A 21,360-nucleotide genomic window follows, 5' to 3' on the forward strand; every position below is an offset into this window, starting at 1 on the left:
TTTAATAAACATGTCATTAACCAAAAAATTAACTTGTGGATTTCATTTGTCAGAATGATCAAAAGAATAGAACATATTAATATGGCAAAGGATTTTAAGCAAAATACAGCATGGCTAGCTAGAATGTGCTCTTTTAGATTTTATCCAACTTAAATGAAAGGAAGTATTATTTAATTTGCTCTAATGCATTGTAATTTAGTATAATATTATAGGGCATTATAAATGATAAAGGCCACCAGGAGTGCACCTATAGTCAACGTTTATTATTAATAATTAGCCTGCTGTAACAAGGGAGAGCTCATACCAGAGGAAGTCAGGTTTGGGCTTGGGCTGAATCATTTTAGGGAAAGATTAGGGGAAGTAGACCAGCTCTGGATTGGATATTGTCATGAAGTGAGGTCACTTTGGTAATTGGGTATCTCAGCATTCTATCCAGGAGTAGGAGGAATGACACCAAGCTGGGGACTGATTGGGAAGAATGCAGTAACCACTCATAAGAAGGACCAAAGTAGTCATTTTGCAGCTATGATGTAGCCTTGGGCAAAACTTTGTTTCCTGTTGACTTTGCTGCTAATCTCTTAGGGATATCACAATATGATTATCAGTAGGGCTTTTTACTTTTTCAGTCCCTCTTTTTGGCCAGATTCTGGTATTCAGATCATTGTTCTGTGAAATCCAGATTTTTATCATTGCTAGAATTCCACTGATAAGAGATTGTTCGGAGAACCTCATCTGTTGTTGGACTGAGTCAAATCTTTATTTATATTTTTTGTTGTTGCTATAAGGTTAGCTGTTGAATCATCTGAAGCAAGATTGTCTGTGCACATATAAGACTGAAGTTCACATTTGAGCACTGTAACACTGACAGATACTGAGAGATTACTACCGTGTTTCCCCGAAAATAAGACAGGGTCTTATATTTATTTTTCCTCAAGAAGACATCCTAGGACTTATTTTCAGGGCATGTGTTATTTTTCCCTCAAAGCCTCAGCTTGCAGCACTCACAGGATGGCTGGGACCTGACATGGGGAGCCGACCTTGTTGTTGGGGCTGCCCGCACCTTTCTGGTCACCTCTAGGATACTAGCTGACACGATGGGGCAGATGAGATGGACTGCTCGTCTTCTTTACCACTCTGCAAGGAAATGCATGGGTTTTGCAGATACGCTGTGCAGCCACGCCCATAACTAGGTCTTATTTTCGGGGTAGGGCTTCTATTGTACAAATGCTTAGAAATCCTGCTAGGGCTTATTTTACAGGTAGGTCTTATTTTGGGGGAAACATGGTATAATTCACAGTTGATTTCTGAAGATTCAGTGATTACCCAGAGAATTAGAACATATTATTATGAACAGTGAGAACTTTGACAAATCTGCATGGCTCTGTGATTTCTACCATCAAGTATACTGTGATTATCCATGACTGACAAGGATATTGAAACCTAGAAACAAAAATTAATTTGAAACAGTCATTGTACCAGTTTTTAATATTATTAATATATGAGCATTGAGTCAGCCTCTTCCCAACTTAAAGGTTATAACCATTGAATATATATTCATTAGTATATTTTATTGCATATAACTAATTTATAGAGCCCAAACTGATCTTTTGATTCATCAGATAAACCAATTTAGAAATAAGAGTTTTCACAATAGCTTTGAATTAAATAACATTTGAAAAATGTTGACCAAATCTAATTATTTCAATTATACTTCATTTTTTAAGGTGAGGGAATAAATCTTTGTGTTACCTGGTGGCTATTCCAGGAAATTCAAAGATATTTTAGGTGTAAAATCCAACTAATCAGTTTTTTATTATTCTGAATTTGGAACCTAAATCAAGAAGAAGAGTTTTAAATGCTACAGTAATCATTAACTTAAATGATAGTGTCCAAAGGTAAGAAATAGTTCCAGGCAATATTTGAAAATACAGCAGTAAGAACAATAATTGTTAGGACCTTTAATTGTTTTAAATAATAGAATTTTATTAAAAACCTTTTAAAATATGGGTAATACTCAAGAATATGTATTTAAGAGCCATCTTTTTTTTGAACTTTTATGTTCTTTCCCTGATTGGAAATACTATGGTCATTAAAAATACCAAAGATACCACACCAAAGCAAGTTAGGCTGTTCAATTCACATCTCTAAACCACTGGGACCAACTGGTTTATTTTCTTGCACAGTCACTAAGATTTTTATTCCATAGTCCTGCATTCTCACTGACTTTTCCCCAGTAACCATTTTACCTCAGCATGCAATGACAGTTGTTTATGTTCTCTTTCCAAATCATAAGATAATTAAATCTTAAATTTAACACATTAGCCTTTCTGTAATTCACAATTTTTACTACATAACTATGCATAGTGATTATTTCAGCTGTTTTGTTTTCCTTAAAACATGACTTTTTCCAAGAAGTCATGCACTGATTTACATGAAGCAGTGCACTGATTTACATTCTGATGCAAGGTTCTTGATCTAGCTAACGGTTCCAGAATGTTTTCCTATCATTACAGCTCACTAGAATAGACTGCAACACAGAACATAAACTCCAAACCACATCTGTTGACAATGTAATCAATATTTAATGATTTTATGCAATATAGTTCTAGACTTCTAGAACTTCTAGCTTCCAAAACTCTTTTGAAAAGACCAAAGCTCTTCTGATTCTCAGTCTTTTCTAAGTTACCGATTACCCATCCCCACTGGAAGCTTGTAAAGTGTACTGTTTGCCTCCACATTTCTGAAATATCTGAATACTGTGTCTCAGAGTGGGTCTGTTTTCACCTATTTGTAATGGGAACTCAGTGAACCCTTCCAGTTTTGCAAGTCATGTCCTTCCCAACGTTTCCTTGAATTACTTTATAAATTTCCTTCCCCTCTTTTCTCTGTTCTGTCTTTTGGGAACTCCTAATTATTTGTGTTTTGGATCTCATGGACTGCTCCTCTAAATTTCCTATTATTCTTTCACATTTCTCTCACTTTGTCTTATTATTCTGTGTTCTAGGATTATTTCCTCCACTTTATCTTCCAGCCAGCCAATTGTACTTCCCAGAGGTATCTCATAGTCCTGATTGTTTGCCTTTGGAAAACTTTGCTTTGTAAATCGGATTGGTTTTTGGCTTTTTCGCTGTCCGTGTCTGGTTCTGTTTCCTTGAATTCTCTTTATCAGCTGCTTTTTATCTATTTGCTTTCTAGTTTCCAAATTTTATGCTGTGTTCTGTCTTAGTTTTCATCCTTATGGGTTTATGTCTTAGGAATTCCCTTTACCATAATTTCATTAGGGTTTTAGGAGGCAGTGAGGTCTGATAATATGTGTTCAGTATTCTATTTTGCCAAAACGCTACTCAGGGCTTTTTTGTTTGTTTTAAAGAGAGAAGATCTTGATTTGTTACCTAGGCTGGAGTGCAGAGGCCTATCTCACTGTAGTCTCAAACTCCTGGGCTCAAGTGATCCTCCCTCTTCCTAGCCTCCCTAGTAACTGGGACCACAGGTGCATGCCACGTTGCCCAGCTACTATTTTTATTTTTATTTTTTTTATGGAGACAGGGTCTCGCTGTGTTGCCCAAGCTGGTCTCAAACTCCTGGCCTCAAGCAGTTCTCCCACCTTGGTCTCCCAAAGTTCTGGGATTACAGGCATGAGCCACCATGCCCTGTTCTGTTTTTTAACCACTCCATTGCAGCTATTTTATATTTTCATCTTACTCCTCCCATCTCTTAAAGGCAAGTGTTTGGGTTCCATCCTCTTCCTTTTGGTCTTCTTACACAATACACTTTATTTTCTTGTTAATGTAATGTTTTCTTCTCATACTCATTTGTTTTATATACCCCTTAAAGTGAATGAAGTACATACACTCTATACTCCTTTTTGGAGACAGGTGGCATAAAAGATTTCTCCTACCTTACTTTTGCCTATTTCTAAAATCTCAGTTGACCTCAGGGCTGCTACTGGTAGCCCCTCCTTTGTGACACATTTTAATATTAAACTACTTGCTACTACTCTTTGCCATTTTCTGAGCATGACAGATCCTTTCCAAGCTTCTTTCTGTAGTTTTGTATGTGCTGTTTCACTTTCTGGGTGTCTTGTGTAACTACTCATTTCTCACCCCAGTGCTTCCCTCTCTTCCTGACAAAATTCTTAAGAGTCTAGGTTTAAGTAGACTTTCTGAAGCTTCTTTCATTGAGTTTCTTTCACAATTCAGTTTCCATTGTGCCAACATGATGCCACAAGTGGAAAATTTCATACCTGACTTCATGTGATGAGTTGCAGTCGAAACTCGGGCGTATAACACAGTCTATTCAGAGACCCCAAATCAATAACCATACACATGAAAGTGTCTAATAGACTTATTCTGATTCCACTTTTGTTTTATATTTGTGTCCTTAAAAGTATTCTTTCTTTCTTTCAGAAATCATTCAGACTTGGTGAGCGTTGTGTATTCTTAATGTCTTTCTTATATGAGGGTGCATGGTGCTTTACTGTTAATAGAAAGTATGTTATAAAGCTGATTGTCATACAACACATCTTTTTGTAGAGAAATAATGTTACTGGGATTTATTTTCTTGACTAAGGATTTGGTATAAATATGTTGTAAAAATAAAGATAAAGCAATATAAGTTTTAATAATTTAAAATAAAGTATTAAATGGACTTAATTGATTTTATAAGAGGTTATAAATTTGCTTAATCAAACCTCCACTCTGCTCAGATCTCCAACCCTATCACTGCCCTTCTGTTTAGTATATAACCTCATTTCACATTTTAGAAAAAGATGAAAGTCATCAAAATGGGAACTCCCCCTAGCTTTTTGCCTCGGAACCAACTTCTTTCCATCTGTGTCCATCCTTTTCTCTGTCCTCTTTCTTCTATTAAATAGAATAGATGTTTCTTTTTTCTAGCCCTGAATCTAATTAATTTCTCTCCAGTGTTTCAGGGTCTTTTGCTCTCTTGACTTTTCCCTCTCTCCTGTGTTAGCAGCTTCTTTGCTCTGGATTCTTTCTGTCAGCACTTAACATTCTCAAGTCTCATCCATCTTAAAAAATTATTAATTCTTTAACCTTGTGTATTATTCCAGCTACTACCTTGTTTTCTCCCCTTCAGAGAATTACCTATGTACATTGTCTCAGTTCACTTCTGTTCTATTCACTCCTGAGCCCTCTGCAATATAGACTCTGCCACTACATCCCTGCAACTGTCTTTGCCTACTCCAGTACCCACTGGTGACTGTCATTGTTAAATTCAGTAGGTGCTTTTCAATCCTTACCTTATTAGACCTCTTTGCAGTTTTTGGTATTGCTTACTATTGTGCCTATTTTGAAAATCTTTTTCTTGACAATCTTTTTGGTCCCATTGCATCTATTTTCATGACTTTGATTACTGTGTTTATGGTATTTACAGTAAATCTGTATCTTCAGCCCTCTCTTGAACTTTAGTGTTTATTCAGCTTGCCGTCAGGCATGCTCACTTAGATGTCTCACAGGTCCCCAAAACTCAACCTACACATGATGGAACTATCTTCCTCTTCTCCCAGATCTTTCCCTCTTACCTTGTTTCATTGAATAATGCTGTCATTAACTTGTTGGCTAAGGCAGATTATCTTTGACTGTTCCTTCCGTACCTCCAATAGTCAATCATAAAGTACTGTGTTGGCTCTACTGCATCTCTCTCTACTCTGTCTACTCCCTGTAGTAAGCATCATTCTTCAGTAGCCACCTTCATCTCTCACTGAATAATTTTGCTAATTAACTTTAACTGTTCTTTCTGCCTCCTGTCTATATTTAATTTCCCATAGCATTCACAAGGCAGCCAAAGATATATTCCCCAAGTAAAATGTAATTGATATTCTCTTGTTTAAAAAACCTATAAAGAAGTCCTTCTTATTATTATTGGAGTAAAAAGACTTTCATGTTCTGGTTCCTAATTTTACCCCAGTCTCATCTCCAGTTATATACAGTATCTATTCTCCCTAAAATGCTTTATTTTCTCTTACCTCATATTCATGAGTGAAGGTCTCATATTCCTTCACTCTGTGTTCTCCCTTTTAACTGATAACACACACAAACAGAGCAGTTCTCAAAGTGTGATCTGGGAACCCCTTGATGTCTCTGAGATCCTTTCAGAGAGTATACAAGGTCAACTATTTTCATATTAATAATACTAAGACATTATTTGCTTTTTTCATTCTTACTCTAATGAGAGTACAGTGCATTTCTTTTAGAGGTGATGTAACATGTGATGACACCATTGCTGTGGTAGCTAGTAGATATGTGATTTTGTATTCTGTGGCTTAAAAGTTCTTTTAAAATTTTTTTTTCTTTTTTGCTCAACTTAGATTCCATTTTAAAATTCTTGTATGGTAAATATTGATAGATATAACAAACAAAAGCTCTTCGGAGTCCTCAGTAATTTCCAAGAAAGTAAAGGGGTTCTTAATCCAGAAGGTTTGAGAACAGCTCTTAGGCTTCAGTTATATGACATTTCCTCTGAGAAGTCTTTGATTGGGTCATCTAACTTGGTAACCTTTGGATAACCTCTGTGGTTTGCACTTACCCTGTTATAGCACTTACTATATTGTATTATTGTAGGTTATTTGTTTATCTATCTAAGCCAGTAGACACAGAAAACTCCATAAAAGAAGGAGTCCTATTATTCCCAGAACCTATCACAGTTCTGGATATATAGTAAGTGCTCAATAAATAATAAATAAATAAAATTAAATAAAATAAATCAGTAAATGTTGAGTGAGTCTCTTTGAAAGTATTTGAACATGACCTATTCTAGGTTATTCATTATCAGATTATGATGACTATAACATGTTTTAAATTATAACCATTTTGTATTTTAGAGATACGTTCATTTCTTAACTTTTTTTACCCACTAATATGAGAATGGTTTTGTAATAGAAAGCAAGTTTTATTTCCTATGTGTGTATGTGTCGTATTCACATGTTAGAGGAAAAGGAACCTATTGCTTGGAGTCAGGAGCTCTATCTCTGAATCTGTGTCCTCCACAAATAACTATGGAGCCTTGGACAAGTCTTTTTATTCCTTTGAAGTTAACTTCCCTTATCAAATAATGGCATTGGACTGGGTTATCTAAAAAGTTTTTTCATGTGACATTATATGATTATGTATGAAGGTGTCAATATGTAGTAAATGTAATTTATTAAACATGTATATAAGTATAGATTTGTCTATATATTAAAATAACTTTGTTTTTACAGGAAGGATGATAAAGACTATGCTTTAAAACAAATAGAAGGAACTGGGATCTCTATGTCGGCATGTAGAGAAATAGCAGTAAGTGAAGTTCTTTTTATCGTCATTATCAGCTGACTCATGAGTGTGTAAACTATATAAGTCTCTGTATTGTATTTGTCACATTAATTGGAAGTTGATGAATATTTTTCATATCAACTATCTATAGAAAAACATCTTTATTAAGGAAAAGAAAAGAGAGTGTGTAGTTCTAGCAAAAATTTCTGTATAAGTTCATTTATTTGGGGTAAAGTTAATGTCAGTTATTTACATAAATATTTATTTCCCCAATAAATGTCACTAATAGTTAAAGGTCCAGTTGTTATTTCACTAAGTGCAGTAAAAGTGGTATGTTAGTCCTTAAAATATTAATATTTCTATTTTAATAGGGTAGGATATATCAAAATTAAAATGAGATCATATTTGATTTTCATTGGCTATGGGTATCTGTTCATTTGAGTACATAAAAATTTATGACCTTTTATTTTAAAAGCAATTTTCCATATTGTAGTTAGAATCTCATTTGGATTCCAAGGGAAGTATTCTTATAAGTAATGCATTACTTAAAAATTATCTATACATTTCAATTAAGTGTTACTTGTTGAGATTTTACTTCACTTTTTACTGTTATAAAACTATGGGTCCAAATTGTCTTTTCTGTCTTTAATCAGAATATTCTTGTATATATATATTATAATATTTGCTTTCATTGCACTCAGTGCCTATATGTACCCATAGATACAGGCTAGTATGAGCTGGAAGTATTAATTTAAATAATGTTGCAAGTTTAGCAGATTCTGTACCTGTAGGTCTTCATCCAACAGGCATTTATTGTGGTACCATGTTGAAAAGGATTAGAGTAGGTAAAAGTAAAGAATCATAAGACAAGTCAGGATCTCTGGCCTCAAGTATTTAAACTCTACTAAGAAAAGAGACTCTCAGATCTTACAATAAGAATAGTGTGTCCAGTACTGTGATAAAAATATATGGGAGTGGGCGAAGGGTGTACATCTAAAGTAGAGTAGAGAATCAAGGAAAGTTCCAGGTTTTGGAGCACACATGACAATTACTTCATGAGGGAAAAAGAAGGATGAGATGGAGGACATCATTAACCAAAGTTATACCATCCTGGACGATGTATTTCATTTAATTGATAAATTTCTTGTACTTTTGAATCTTGAGACCAGATAGCTGTACGTTAACTTTAAGTTCTTTAACATCTATTCTATGTATACTAGTCTATGTACTCTACTAGTCTATGTAGTCTATGTATACTAGAATTAGAAGCCATTGAACTATGGTCAGTGATGTTAGAAGTCAGTAGCGATTACCCTTGGAGGGAATGGGGAGCTTGCAGGGTCTAGCTAGTAACATGTGTATTGCTCTTGCTCCAGGTCTTGTTACACGAGTTTAATATGTGAAAATTCATTGAGCTATGTGCTTATTGTTCACATGCTTTTCTCTTGTTTATAATTCTTTAAGAAATTATGTTTTTAAAATAGTAAAATTCCTCTCAGTTCAGAAGCAGGCATGCTTATCTTTACATATATGTTCATAACTGTAAATGTAGTTAAACACAGAAGTATGAAAGCCTACTTTTAATCTACCTGATCATAGTTCTTCAATCTGAAATGAGCAGAAATTTTTAATTTTGATGAAGTCTAATTTACTAATTTTTCCTTTGATGACTATTGTTTTCTGTATTTGGCTGAAGAAATCTTTATACCCACTGATTGACAATATTTCCCAATGTTTTCTTTCAGAAGCTTTACAGTTTTAGCTTTACCTTTTATTTTTAGTCTGTGATATGTTCACTTAATTTTTTGTTGGTGGTATGGTGTAGTTTGAGTTCCCCTCCCCCATATCAGTATACAGTTGTAACATCATTTTTGGAAAACATTCTTTGGCATAGCATTCCTTTGACATCTTTGTAAAAAAAGAAAATGACTATGTAAGTGTAAGTCTATTTCTGGGCTCTCTATTCAGTCCCAGTGATCTCTCTGTCTAGCCTTATGCTAATACCAAATTACCTTTACAGCGAGACTTGAAGTCAGGTCATGTAAGTCCACCAGCTTTATTCTCTGTCAGAATTGTTTGGGCTATTTTAGGTCCTTTCCATTATCATATACATTTTTTAATCAGCTAGTCAATTTCTTTCTTTTTTTTTTTAAATACCTGTTGGGACCATAACTTGGATCAATTTGAAGAGTGATAATATTGGGACTTTTAAGCCAGTGGAAAGATATACCTGCCATTTTTAAGGTTTTCTTTAATTTCTTTCAGCAATGCTTTACAGTTTTCAGTGTAGAGATTTTGCACACTTTTGTTAAATTTGTTCTTCTTGAATGAATTTGAAATATGTCATGTTTTCTAGCACTGTAAATGGAATTTTTAAACAAAATTATTTTCCATTTGAAAAAATCAGCATTGATTTTTTGTTTTGTTTTGTTTTTATGGTGGTTTTTTTGTTTTTTTGAGACAGAGTCTTGCTCTGTCACTGGGGCTAGAGTGTCGTGGTGTCAGCCTAGCTCACTGCAACCTCTAACTCCTGAGCTCAAGCGATCCTTCTGCTTCAGCCTCCTGAGTAGCCTGGACTACAGGCATGCGCCACCGTGCCCAGCTGATTTTTCTATTTTTTGTAGAGACAGAGTCTCGCTCTTGCTCAGGCTTGTCTTGAACTCCGGAGCTCAAGCAGTCCTTGCACCTTGGCCTCCCAGAGTGCTAGGATTACAGTCGTGAGCCACCGTGCCCAGCTGATTTAAAAAAATAATAATAATAAAATATACATATATATGTATATATAGTGTAGTGTATCTCCTGAGGCATTTCTAAATTCTAAATTTTTGGTGATCCCTTGGGATTTTCTACATAAATAATTATGTCGTTTATGAATATAGATACTTTTACTTTTTTTTTAAATGTATGTTTTTTGTGTCTTTTTCTTCCCTTACTTTACTGGTTAGGGTATTTCACACGGGTTGAATAGTGGTGAGAGCAAGCATCTTTGATTTATTCCCAATCTTGAGGGAGCTGTTTTCACTGTCACCATTTAGTATGATGATCACTATGGGTTTTTCACAGATTCCATTAATCAAGTTTAGGAAGTTCCCTTCAATTCCTAGCTAAGTCATTGAATGTATTGGCACAAAGTTTTCCATAATATTTCCTTATTATCTTTTCATATCCATAGGTTCTATAGTGCTATCCCACTTTCGTTCTGATATTGATAATATATGTTTATTTTATTGATTTATGCTCTTCTTTTACTTTGGGCTTACATTTCTTTGTCATCATAAGTTAGAACCTTAGGTCATTGGTTTTTAAGATATTCTTTTCTAAGATAAGTATTTAAAACTATGCATTTCCTTCTAAGCTGTGTTTTACCTGTATTCCACAAATTTTGTTATGCTGTATTATCATTTAATGCAAAATATTTTCAATTTTATTTGTGATTTTTTTAATGTAATTCATGAGTTCTTTAGAAATATATTGTTCAATTTTTAAATATGTAAGGCTTATCTAGATAACTTACTGTTAATGATTATTAATTTATTTTCATTGTGGTCAAAGAAGAAAGACCCTATATTTTAGAAAAACACACTGAAATATTTATAAGTGAAATATTATATGATATCTGGGATTTACCTCAAAATAATCCAGGGCAGGGGTCGGAGGAATAGGTATTAATATAAATAAAATAAAATTGGATAAGAGGATAATGGTACATAGGAGTTTGTTTTAATAGTCCATTTACTTTTGAAATTTGTATAACAAAAATTTAAGGAAAAAATTCCCATCTTTTCTGGCAAGTTTTATCAGACCTTCCCTTCCATTTATTAATTCTTCCCCATTTTAAGTCTTCTGTGTCCCCACCACTTAGCTCTGTTATTTTCTATGATCACACCCAGTTTGTTTCTTTAATAACACTCATTACAAACTGTAATTATAAGGGGTTCTCTTTATTTGTTTGTTTTTTTGTTTACTTATTTATCTGTTGCCCTCACCCTCTGTCATTTTTCGAACTGTTATATCAGTGGTGCATCAAAATTCTACGAGGCTGCCTTGTAGTTGGGATGGGGATGAGAGATGAGAGATATAAAGCTCCAGACTCTACTTTTATAGCTCACTTCTACTTTAACTGTAACACCTCAGTTTTTATCAATTTGCAAGAATTTGGTTGAAAAAAGTTCCATAGCTCTAAAAAAAATTGAAATTATTTTTCTTTTTTTTACAGTGATTTCAATTCAACTATCACCATACTGATGGCATACATTTAGAATTTGTTATCTTTGTTGTGTTGTGAAATTTTAATATTAGAACACAATGTAGCATGAGAACATTATAGGCTTCTATTTTTCATTATAGGCTTGTTTAACCCACTTTCTCATTTATCACATAAGTGGCATTGACAAAACACAGTTTTAACTTATTAATCCATATTTTATTTATTTGTACTTTAGAAGTTCAAAGTAAATGCAATATTTTGTATGACAATTGTAATGAATCAAGTTCATGGTAAAAAAAAAAACAACGTATTAAAAGCAGTAATCTTAGTACTCAGAAAGTTAGAAGATTTTTTTCCCCAACAGAATTGGGAAAAACAGATGATTTCTGCAATGGAAAACATTGTGTGAGTGTATTTAAACCTTATTTATTTTCACCCAAAAGGTTTTAACACAAAATCTTCAAAAAGGCAAAAAATAATATCTAAACTGTTAAGAATGAGAATCTGCATGCTGTGGGCTCTGTATGGGGTTATGCAGTGCTATAGTTCTGTTTACCAGGAAGGAAAGCTGGAATGCTCCCCAGTGTCAGAGCATCATCCACGCGGTAGTGTGTGTACTGGGTAAGACCCTCACCAGCCTCTGGGCTCTTACCCCGGCTCTGCCACTCCACTAGCTTGTAGCACTCAAAGCAAGTTTCTTAATTTCCCTGTGTTTCAGTTTCCTTGTTTGTAAAATAGTAATAATAATGGTATCTCATAGAGTTGTTGTGAGGAGCTTAGAACACTTCCTAGGGTATAATCAGCTCACAGTAAATGCTAGCTACTCTCATTAGATGCTACAGTCACAGTGCTAGAATTGTCTGCTTACTTGTGTTTATCTCCTAGAGGACTTAAATCAGTTCTTAGAACATGTGATATCCCTGGAACCTAGCAGTGCATCTTCCATGGTGCCTACCACATAGTAGGCATTTAGTAGTAAATGTTGGCTCTGCTAAATGTTGCACAGCTCCCTAGTCTTTTGGAAGTCCTTAAATATAAATATTTACTTAGGGGTGATTCTCCACTGAGATTTAAGTTCTGTTTCCAATCCCACATGGCCATTCTCTTTTAATCCCAAAGTGGCCTATCTCCTAATGTATCTCCCTAAAAGTTAAAAAATATCTAATACATAGTGTTTTGCTTACTCAGTAATAATACTAATTGTACCAGTTTGCCAGGGTTGCCATAACAAAATACCACAGACTAGGTAGCTTAAACAACAAAAATGTATTTTCTCATGGTTGTAGAGGCTAGAAATCCAGTATCAAAGTTCTGGAATGATTAGTTTCCTCTGAGTCCTTTGTCCTTGGAAAGATGGCCTCTCCCTTTCTTTCTCTTCAGGTGGTCATTCCAGAGACACCCCTGGTCTTCTTTGATTAGAACAACACTGGTCAGATTGGATTAGGGACTACTCTAAAGGCCTCATTTTAACATAATTACCTCTTAAGAGGCCTTATCTCCAAACACAGTCATGTATCACTTAATTAAGGCCATGTATGTTCTGAGAAGAGCACCATTAGGTGATATCATTGTTGTGCATTCATAGAGTATACTTACACAAACCTAGATGGTATAGCTTACTGCACATCTAGATTATATGGTATATATAGCCTATTACTTCAAGGCTACAAACCTGCACAACATATTACTGTACTGACTATTATAGGCAATTGTAAGACAATGATAAGAGTATTTGTGTATCCAAATATAGAAAAGGCACAGTAAAAATACAGTATAAAAGATTTAAAAAAATCTGTATAGGGCGCTTACCATGAATGGAGCTTGCAGGTTGGAAATTGCTCTGGGTGAGTGAGTGGTAAGTGAATGTGAAGGCCTAGGACATAACTGTATACTACTGTAGACTTTATAAACACTGTACACTTAGACTACACTAAATTTATAAAATACAGTTTAATACTACTAGCTAATTTATCTTAGCTTACTGTTACTTTTATTTTATAAACTTTAATTTTTTTAACTTTTAGACTCTCGTAATGACACTTAGCTTAAAGCACAAGCACATTGTACAGCTGTGTAAAAATATTTTATTTATACCTTTGCTCTATAAGTGTTTTTCTATTTTTTAAAATTTTTATTTATTTATTTTTTTTACTTTCTAAACATTTTCGTTAAAAACTAAGATACACACCCACATTGGCCTAGGCCTACCCAGGGGCAGGGTCATCAGTATCTCTTTTTGAGACAGTCTCACTCTGTTGCTGGGGCTGGAGTGCAGTGGCATCACCATAGCTCACTGCAACCTCCAACTCCTGGGCTCAAGCAATCCTCCTGCCTCAGCCTCCCGAGTATCTGGGATTACTGGTGTGTGCCATAATGCCCAGATAATTTTTTCTATTTTTAATAGAGACAGGGTCTTGCTCTTGAGCTCAGGCTGGTCTTAAATTCCTGATCTCAAGCGGTCCCTCCCACCTCAGCTTCCCAGAGTGCTATGATTATAGTTGTGAGCCACCGCGCCTGGCCCACCTCCACATCTTGTCCCACTGGAGGGTCTTCAGGGACAATAACACCCATGGAGCTGTCATCTCCTATGATAACAATGCCTTCTTCTGGAGTATCTCCTGAAGGACTTGCCTGAGTCTGTTTTACAGTTAACTGCCTCCCCCATAGGTAGAAGGAGTACACTCTAAAATAATGATTAAGAATTACTGTAAATACTATAAGCCAGTTATATAGTTGTTTATTTTTAACATTATTAAATGTTAATATTTATCATTATCAAATATCATGTGCTGTACATAATTATGTATGTTAGACTTTTTATATGACAGTACAGTAGGTTTATTTACACCAGCATCACACACACATGAGTAATATGTGATGTTATGATGTTACAAAGGCTATGAGTCACTGGCCAATACAAATTTCTCAGCTCTGTTATAATCCTTTGGGACCACCAGCATATATACCGTCTGTTGTTGACCAGAGCATCATTATGTAGCACATAACTGTACAGTCACAACGTAATGTATTGGTGGTTAGGGCTTCAGCATATGAATTTTAAGTGAACACAGTTCAGTCTGTGTGAACACCAGTTACCTACTCAATAGTAAAATTATTACCCTAGTAGATTTGTTGTCTGGCTAATCAGATGGATTTTTTTTAAAAAAATAGATATTTTTAAGAAGTGGATTGATTTCATGATGACAGCAATGATCTCTTAGTCCACAGATTAGAAGCCAAAGAGTATGTTGTACCAGCCTCCTTTAGTTTAGTTATGTATTTGGTTAATTCATACATTCATTTATTCATATATTCACCAAGTACTTAATAAGGGCTTCCAGACAGTGTGTTAGGAGCTAGCCATGCAGTGATGAGAATGCACATACAGTGCCTGCCACTGTCAGGTTACCTACATGGTATATATTGAAGACATTTGTGTCTCTAGATTATAAAGAGAACTATTCCTCCAGGATATTAGCTCTTGGGAAGAATTGGTATTAGACCACAGTAGTTAGAAGTGCTAATTTTGTGTTTTAAAAATTATTTAATTTTTAAAAGCCTAAAGTCCTGCTTCTATCATTACCTGGGAATGTGACCTTGACAGAATTATTTATCTCCCTTAAACCACTATTCTCATTTGTAAAATAGGGGTTGTATAAATATTTCATAGAGTTAATTCATGATGAAGTGAGATAATGCATGTCATATGTTTAATACCATACTTGGTACCTTGGAAGAGCTTAATAAAATAGTTACTGATGTTTCCTTTTTTCAATACAGAAGCAAAACAGAGGTGAAATTCAGGAGACATCTAAGAATAACTTTATATATATATAGGTTTCTAATAATTGTAGAGATCTTTTGCCAATGCTTTGGGGTTTGTTTGTTGTAATTTATACCCTCCCAATATCCAGAAAGGATTTAAAATATCCGTCTAGCTTAGGAGTGTGTTCCAATTTGGAGGTAGAAGAAAAAACACTGAACTAGAATTAATACTACCTTAGCACTAAATTAGTTCTTTCAGCTAGCTAGAAGATCCGGGGGGACTGCAAAGTCTAGACTTTTTCTGTCAGATTATTTGCTTTGTTTATTAATTAGGAAATGGTCATTTAGATACTGGCTTTTAGGTTCCTGAGGATTGCTATATAATCTATAAAGTCTTATAAGTTTGAAAAGTATATTCTAAAAGCAGAAAGATCCAACCTGAATTTAACCTTGCTCCTGAATAGAACAATTATCACTCTCTCCAGAGGAAAATCTTTAATATGTGACTTAGTGTTTAGTTCATTCAGAGTCGTTCCTTTGCTGGAATTGATCTCAGAGCACTCAATATAATGTATTTACATTTACATTAATTCTTATTTTGGTGGCAGTGTTCTTATAAAAGTCACTGAAGTCATAGTTCTAAGACCTTGACTTTCTCACATGGCTGGCTTGAATTTGGAGCACATTTGGAGGGCACTACATAAATCTGTTTTAACTGATAAAGTCATGGTAGCGGCTTCATAAGAAGCTTTTTCTTGTCATTGCACTTGTTTTTGCTTTTGTTTGGCATGGGTAGGTGTGCTTCTTAACTGGATGGATGTTAGGGCTGTTTTGGTTATTTTATTAATAAAGTGAAGAGATAAGAGATTTTAAATGAAATCATATCCTTTTAGGAAATAAAGGTTAAACCCATGAAAGTGCACTCTACTTGGATGATGCTATGTGTGTAAGTTGTTACTTTATTATTTTATGGAAAAGGTATAAGATTTTAATCAACTTTATGTAATTTAAATGCCCAGAATTAGGTATTCTGTCTAACAGAGTTACAGATCTTAATTTTCGTCTGATATTTAGTGTTGATCAATGTTTTCTAATGTTGCAATTACAATATTAGATTATTTTTTAAAGGATTACAAGCTACAGATTTCAGTTTTTTTATGATGTCCAAGTATAGACAACTCACATGATTTATTCACATGATTTGTGAATCATATAGCTGAAAGGCAGTCTAGCTGATAAGCTAGACTATATAAAGAACTTCTACAACTCAACAACAAAACAAACTGATCAAAAAATAAGCAAAGGACTTAAATAGGCATTTCTCCAAAGAAGATATATTAATGGTCAGTAAACACATGAAAACATGTTCGGCATCATTAGTCATTTGGGAAATGAAAATCAAAACCACAGTGAGATAGCACTTCATACCCCATTAGGATGGCTGTTAATCTGTTAATTTCTTTTTTTTTTTTTTTTTTTTTGAGACAGAGTCTCGCTTTGTTGCCCAGGCTAGAGTGAGTGCCGTGGCGTCAGCCTAGCTCACAGCAACCTCAAACTCCTGGGCTCAAGCAATCCTCCTGCCTCAGCCTCCCAAGTAGCTGGGACTACAGGCATTCGCCACCATGCCCGGCTAATTTTTTTTTTTTTGTATATATATATTAGTTGGCCAATTAATTTCTTTCTATTTATAGTAGAGACGGGGTCTCGCTCTTGCTCAGGCTGGTTTCGAACTCCTGACCTCGAGCAATCCGCCCGCCTCGGCCTCCCAGAGAGCTAGGATTACAGGCGTGAGCCACCGCGCCCGGCCTGTTAATTTCTTTTTAAATTGAGGTAAAATACATAGAATTTACCATCTTTACCATTTTTAAGTGTATAATTCAGTGGTAATAAATACATTTATATTCCTTTTTGCTCCTTCATCCCCCCATCTTCCACTTCTTCCCTGACTCTGGTAACCACTAGTCTACTCTCTACCTTTGTGAAATGTGCTTTTTTAGCTCCCATATAGAGTGAGAACATGCAATATTTGCCTTTCTGTGCTTGGCTTATTTCACTTATAAAGGCTCCAGTTCCGTTCATGTTATTGCAATGACAGGATTTACTTTTGCTTTTTCTTTTTTGGCTGAATAATATTCCATCGTGTATCTATGCCATGTTTGGCTGCTAATTTTTAAGAAGAAAAAGAAAGAAAATAATCAGTGTTGGTGAGGATATGGAGAAATTGGAACCCGTCTTGCATTACAGATGGGAATGTAAAATGGTACAGCTGCAAATTTGGTGGTTTCTCAAAAAGTTAAACATAGAGCAATCATATGATCCAGCAGTTTCACTCCTAGGTATATACCTGAAGAATTGAAAGCAGGGACTTAAACAGATATTGTATACCACTGTTTGTAGCAGCAATATTGACAATAGCCTAAAGGTGGCAACAGCTCAAGTGTCCATCAACAGATAAATGTATTAAAAAATGTGGTATATACATGTGATGGAATGTATTCATTCATAAAAAGGAATGCAATTCTGACATGTGCTATACAGCATGGTTGAACTTTGTAAACAGTATGCAAAGTGAAATAAACCAGACATGAAAGGACTTGGTATTGTATGATTCTGCTTATATGAGGTATCTAGAATAGACAAATTTTTAGAGACAGAAAGTAGAATAGAGGTTATCAGGGACTAGGGGAGAGGGAAATGGGGTTATTGTTTAATGGGTACAGAGTTTCTGTATAGGATGATTACAAAACTTCTAAAGTAGATATTGGTGATGGTTGCACAACATTGTGAATATACTTAATGCCACTGAATTGTGCACTTTAAAATGGTAGTTTTTATATTAGGTATGTTGTACCAAAATAAAAATTAAAGCAAAGTAACCAACCAAACAACAACAAAATAGATTTACTTAGTTATAGAATTTCACTGTCTTTTTTCTTCACAGATTTTTCCTGATTTGTTACTGAAGCACCTGTATATCTTTAAATTATATGAGTGCTTATTAGATTTTTAAGATTATTGCCACTGGCTTTGTATTGCCTTTGAATTACAAATGGTGTGATTTTTTTTAACATTTTTATGGCAAAATTTTTTAATAAATCTCCTTTGTTTTGCAGTTACTTCGAGAGCTTAAGCATCCGAACGTCATCTCTCTTCAGAAGGTGTTTCTGTCTCACGCTGATAGGAAAGTGTGGCTTCTTTTTGACTACGCTGAACATGACCTCTGGGTAAGGTCACTTGCTGGTAGACATGTGTATACTGTTGTACTGTGCATGTAGATAGTTCATCATTAGCTTTATCATCATCATAATCATGTAAGCCAAATGAGTATTTTTTAATGTTCATTTTCATTAAAAAATGATTCAGTTTACTAAAACTCCTTTATCCATTTTATTTTTTATTTTAATTAAGATGTTGAAGTGAATTGGCAAAAACAACAGAGTGACAAAGTAGTTGCAGTAAAAAGAGTTATTTTTAAAACTCAGGTGTTGGTGAGATTTCATGGTATGCATACCACGTATTTGCTATATAGCCCTGGAACATAAAGAAAATGACAGTAAGAAATTCCCTCATTGAACACCTGGGACACATGAAAAAAAAAAAAAGAAAAAAAAAAAAAGAAATTCCCTCATTGTAGTATTTTAGTTTTAAAGCATTAGTAAAAAGTCACTTGTGATATTCTAATGAAAGTGTTAACTGAAGAAATGGATATGGACTCCATTAATTATCTTACCTCTCCTACATATTTGTTCCTTTCATTCTTACTCTGGCAGGGTTTTATTTTATTTTTTTTTAAGTGCTCTATTTTTACTAAATTTGGAGAACCGATGAATCTTCTTAGAGAACAGACTTGATTATCACATGATATCTTAGGAAAGGTGACAAAACATTCTAGATTATTAAGTTGTAGATCTGTTTTGTTTGCCTGCTGTTGAATACCTTCAAAAAAAGACTGAGAAGAGGGTTGGGTCTGGTGGCTCCACATCTATAATTGTAGCACTTTGGGAGGCCAAGAAGGGAGGATATTTTGAGGCCAGGAGTTCAAGAACAGTCTGGGCAACATTGTGAAACCTCATCTCTACAAAAAAAATAGGAAAAAAATAAATTAGACAGGCATAGTGGCATGTGCCTACAGTCCCAGCTACTCAGCAGGAAGATCCCTTGAGCCCAGGAGTTGTAGTCAGTTCTGATGATGCCACTGCACTCTAACCAAGGCAGCAGCAGAAGACCTTGTAGAAGACTGAGAAGAAGAAAATTAAAATAGCATAATGCTGCTAATAAAGTATAGATTAATCATACTACATATACTCTGACTGATATGCTGTACCTTTTCACTAGGTATTCTTTGCTATATATTTTTACCATGGGAAGTAAAGCTCCTTTTTTCATTAATCATTAGTTACTCTTTATCTTTGTCTTATTCTCAGAATATAGAAAGTGAAAATATTAACTTATAATGTTAAATATCTAACTCTTATTTTTATTATGGTTACTAATTTCAAGAATATGCTTAATATTCATTTAGATATATGGATTACAAGTATTGTCTGTGCAGTATTAGTGCCAGGGATATATACAGTGGTGTGCAAGGCATAGTTGAATGCAACTAATAGATTTCCCTGCAATTTAAGAATTAAAGAATTTAAGAATTAAAATGAAGAAGCCTAACAAGACAGTTTGAAACTTTTAAAAACTTTGAGATATATTTCTTTATAAAGTAATTTTTATATTTCTAAAGTTGTACTTTGTTTTACTGGATGTCCAGTAACACTATACATAGAAAGATTTGATGGATGGTATAAGGCTGTTACCCCCATTGGAATTTTTCATATTTCTAAGTATTTCCCATGTGAACTGATCATTTACATGTCATTTTTTTGTGATCATGTGTGTTTTATTGAAATATCTCCCCACTTGCTTTCTTTGTAACTTATATCATATATAGAAACCACTTACATGCCTTGTCCACCACCCAGAAGTATCTCTTAAACTTTATTCTGGTTGTATTTTTTTTCCTTTCATTTTATCAGTACAGAATGAAAAAAGATTTTGTTCTTGAAAATTTCAGTTAACTAGCTGTCAAGTAGTAGTATTCTGAAAGTAATTAAATTTTAGTTATACTTTAAAAATAAAAGGATATTTCCTACTTCCCTATTGTAGTCATTTATTTTCTGAGATACTATCATATACTTAGGAAATGGAATTTTAGCCTCAGTAGGGACTTTTAAGGTTATTTTTATTATATTTTCAATATCTTTGGAAATTCTTGAGTGTTTCTTTTTCTGTTAGGAATATATTATACATCTAATTATTGTTCCCTCTTTTCCTTTTTAAGCTTTTGGTGATATTTTTCTTTCTTTCAGCATATAATCAAGTTTCACAGAGCTTCTAAAGCAAACAAGAAGCCAGTTCAGTTACCTCGGGGAATGGTGAAGTCACTATTGTATCAGATCCTAGATGGTATTCACTACCTGCATGCTAACTGGGTGTTGCACAGGGATTTGGTAAGTTGATCTATAGTTGAATTTAAATTGGAAAGATGAATTTACAGTTGGATGCTTTTTTAGTTGTCTGTAGATACCAGTACTATATATATGTAGGCCTGCAAACCTTACAGAGGGAGTAAGAATGCTTGTAGTCTCAAAACAGAGTAGCGTGCTTTTTATATAATTCATCCTGCTTCTCTGATGTACACTAGATGGTGTTTATTTCAAGGGAAAAGAAGGCACATGTTTTCTTAAGCTTTTGTTTCCTCTTAAGTCCATAAATAAAGCATTGGCTTCTTTTACATTGATCATAGCTGCCAGGCAAACTATGGAAATTGATATATTTATGAATAATTTGAAAATAACACTTTTTGAGCCTACTGCATACTAATTTACCTATTAGAAGAGGAAAATGTTAATTCAGTCTGCTTATTTTTTAAACCTCTTTATATTAGTAGCAGTCTATTATCCAATAGCCTTTATTTATCATAATTGAAGTATATTATTAGAAACCTTGCCAAGTTTGGGTGAATTCAATTTTTAAGAATTTAGAAACTTCATAAATTTTAGCTTTCTTATTTTTATGTGGCTAAGCCTTTTTTTACCCATTTAGCATATATTATTCATTAAATTT

The 21,360-nt window shown here is 34.3% G+C and overlaps 1 protein-coding gene across 2 annotated transcripts in view; it reads left to right on the top strand.

The window, feature by feature from the left end:
- Positions 1-21,360, top strand: part of CDK8 (cyclin dependent kinase 8) — a 102,333-nt gene that overhangs the window by 42,121 nt on the left and 38,852 nt on the right. For both annotated transcript variants that reach the window (XM_012778533.3, XM_012778532.3), the window contains exons 2-4: positions 7,220-7,295; positions 18,357-18,467; positions 20,604-20,744. In XM_012778533.3, coding sequence (XP_012633987.1) covers positions 7,220-7,295; positions 18,357-18,467; positions 20,604-20,744 — 328 coding nt within the window. The remainder of the gene's footprint in view (positions 1-7,219; positions 7,296-18,356; positions 18,468-20,603; positions 20,745-21,360) is intronic.

This window comes from Microcebus murinus, chromosome 13 (assembly GCF_040939455.1).
Source record: "Microcebus murinus isolate Inina chromosome 13, M.murinus_Inina_mat1.0, whole genome shotgun sequence".
NCBI lineage: Eukaryota > Metazoa > Chordata > Mammalia > Primates > Cheirogaleidae > Microcebus > Microcebus murinus.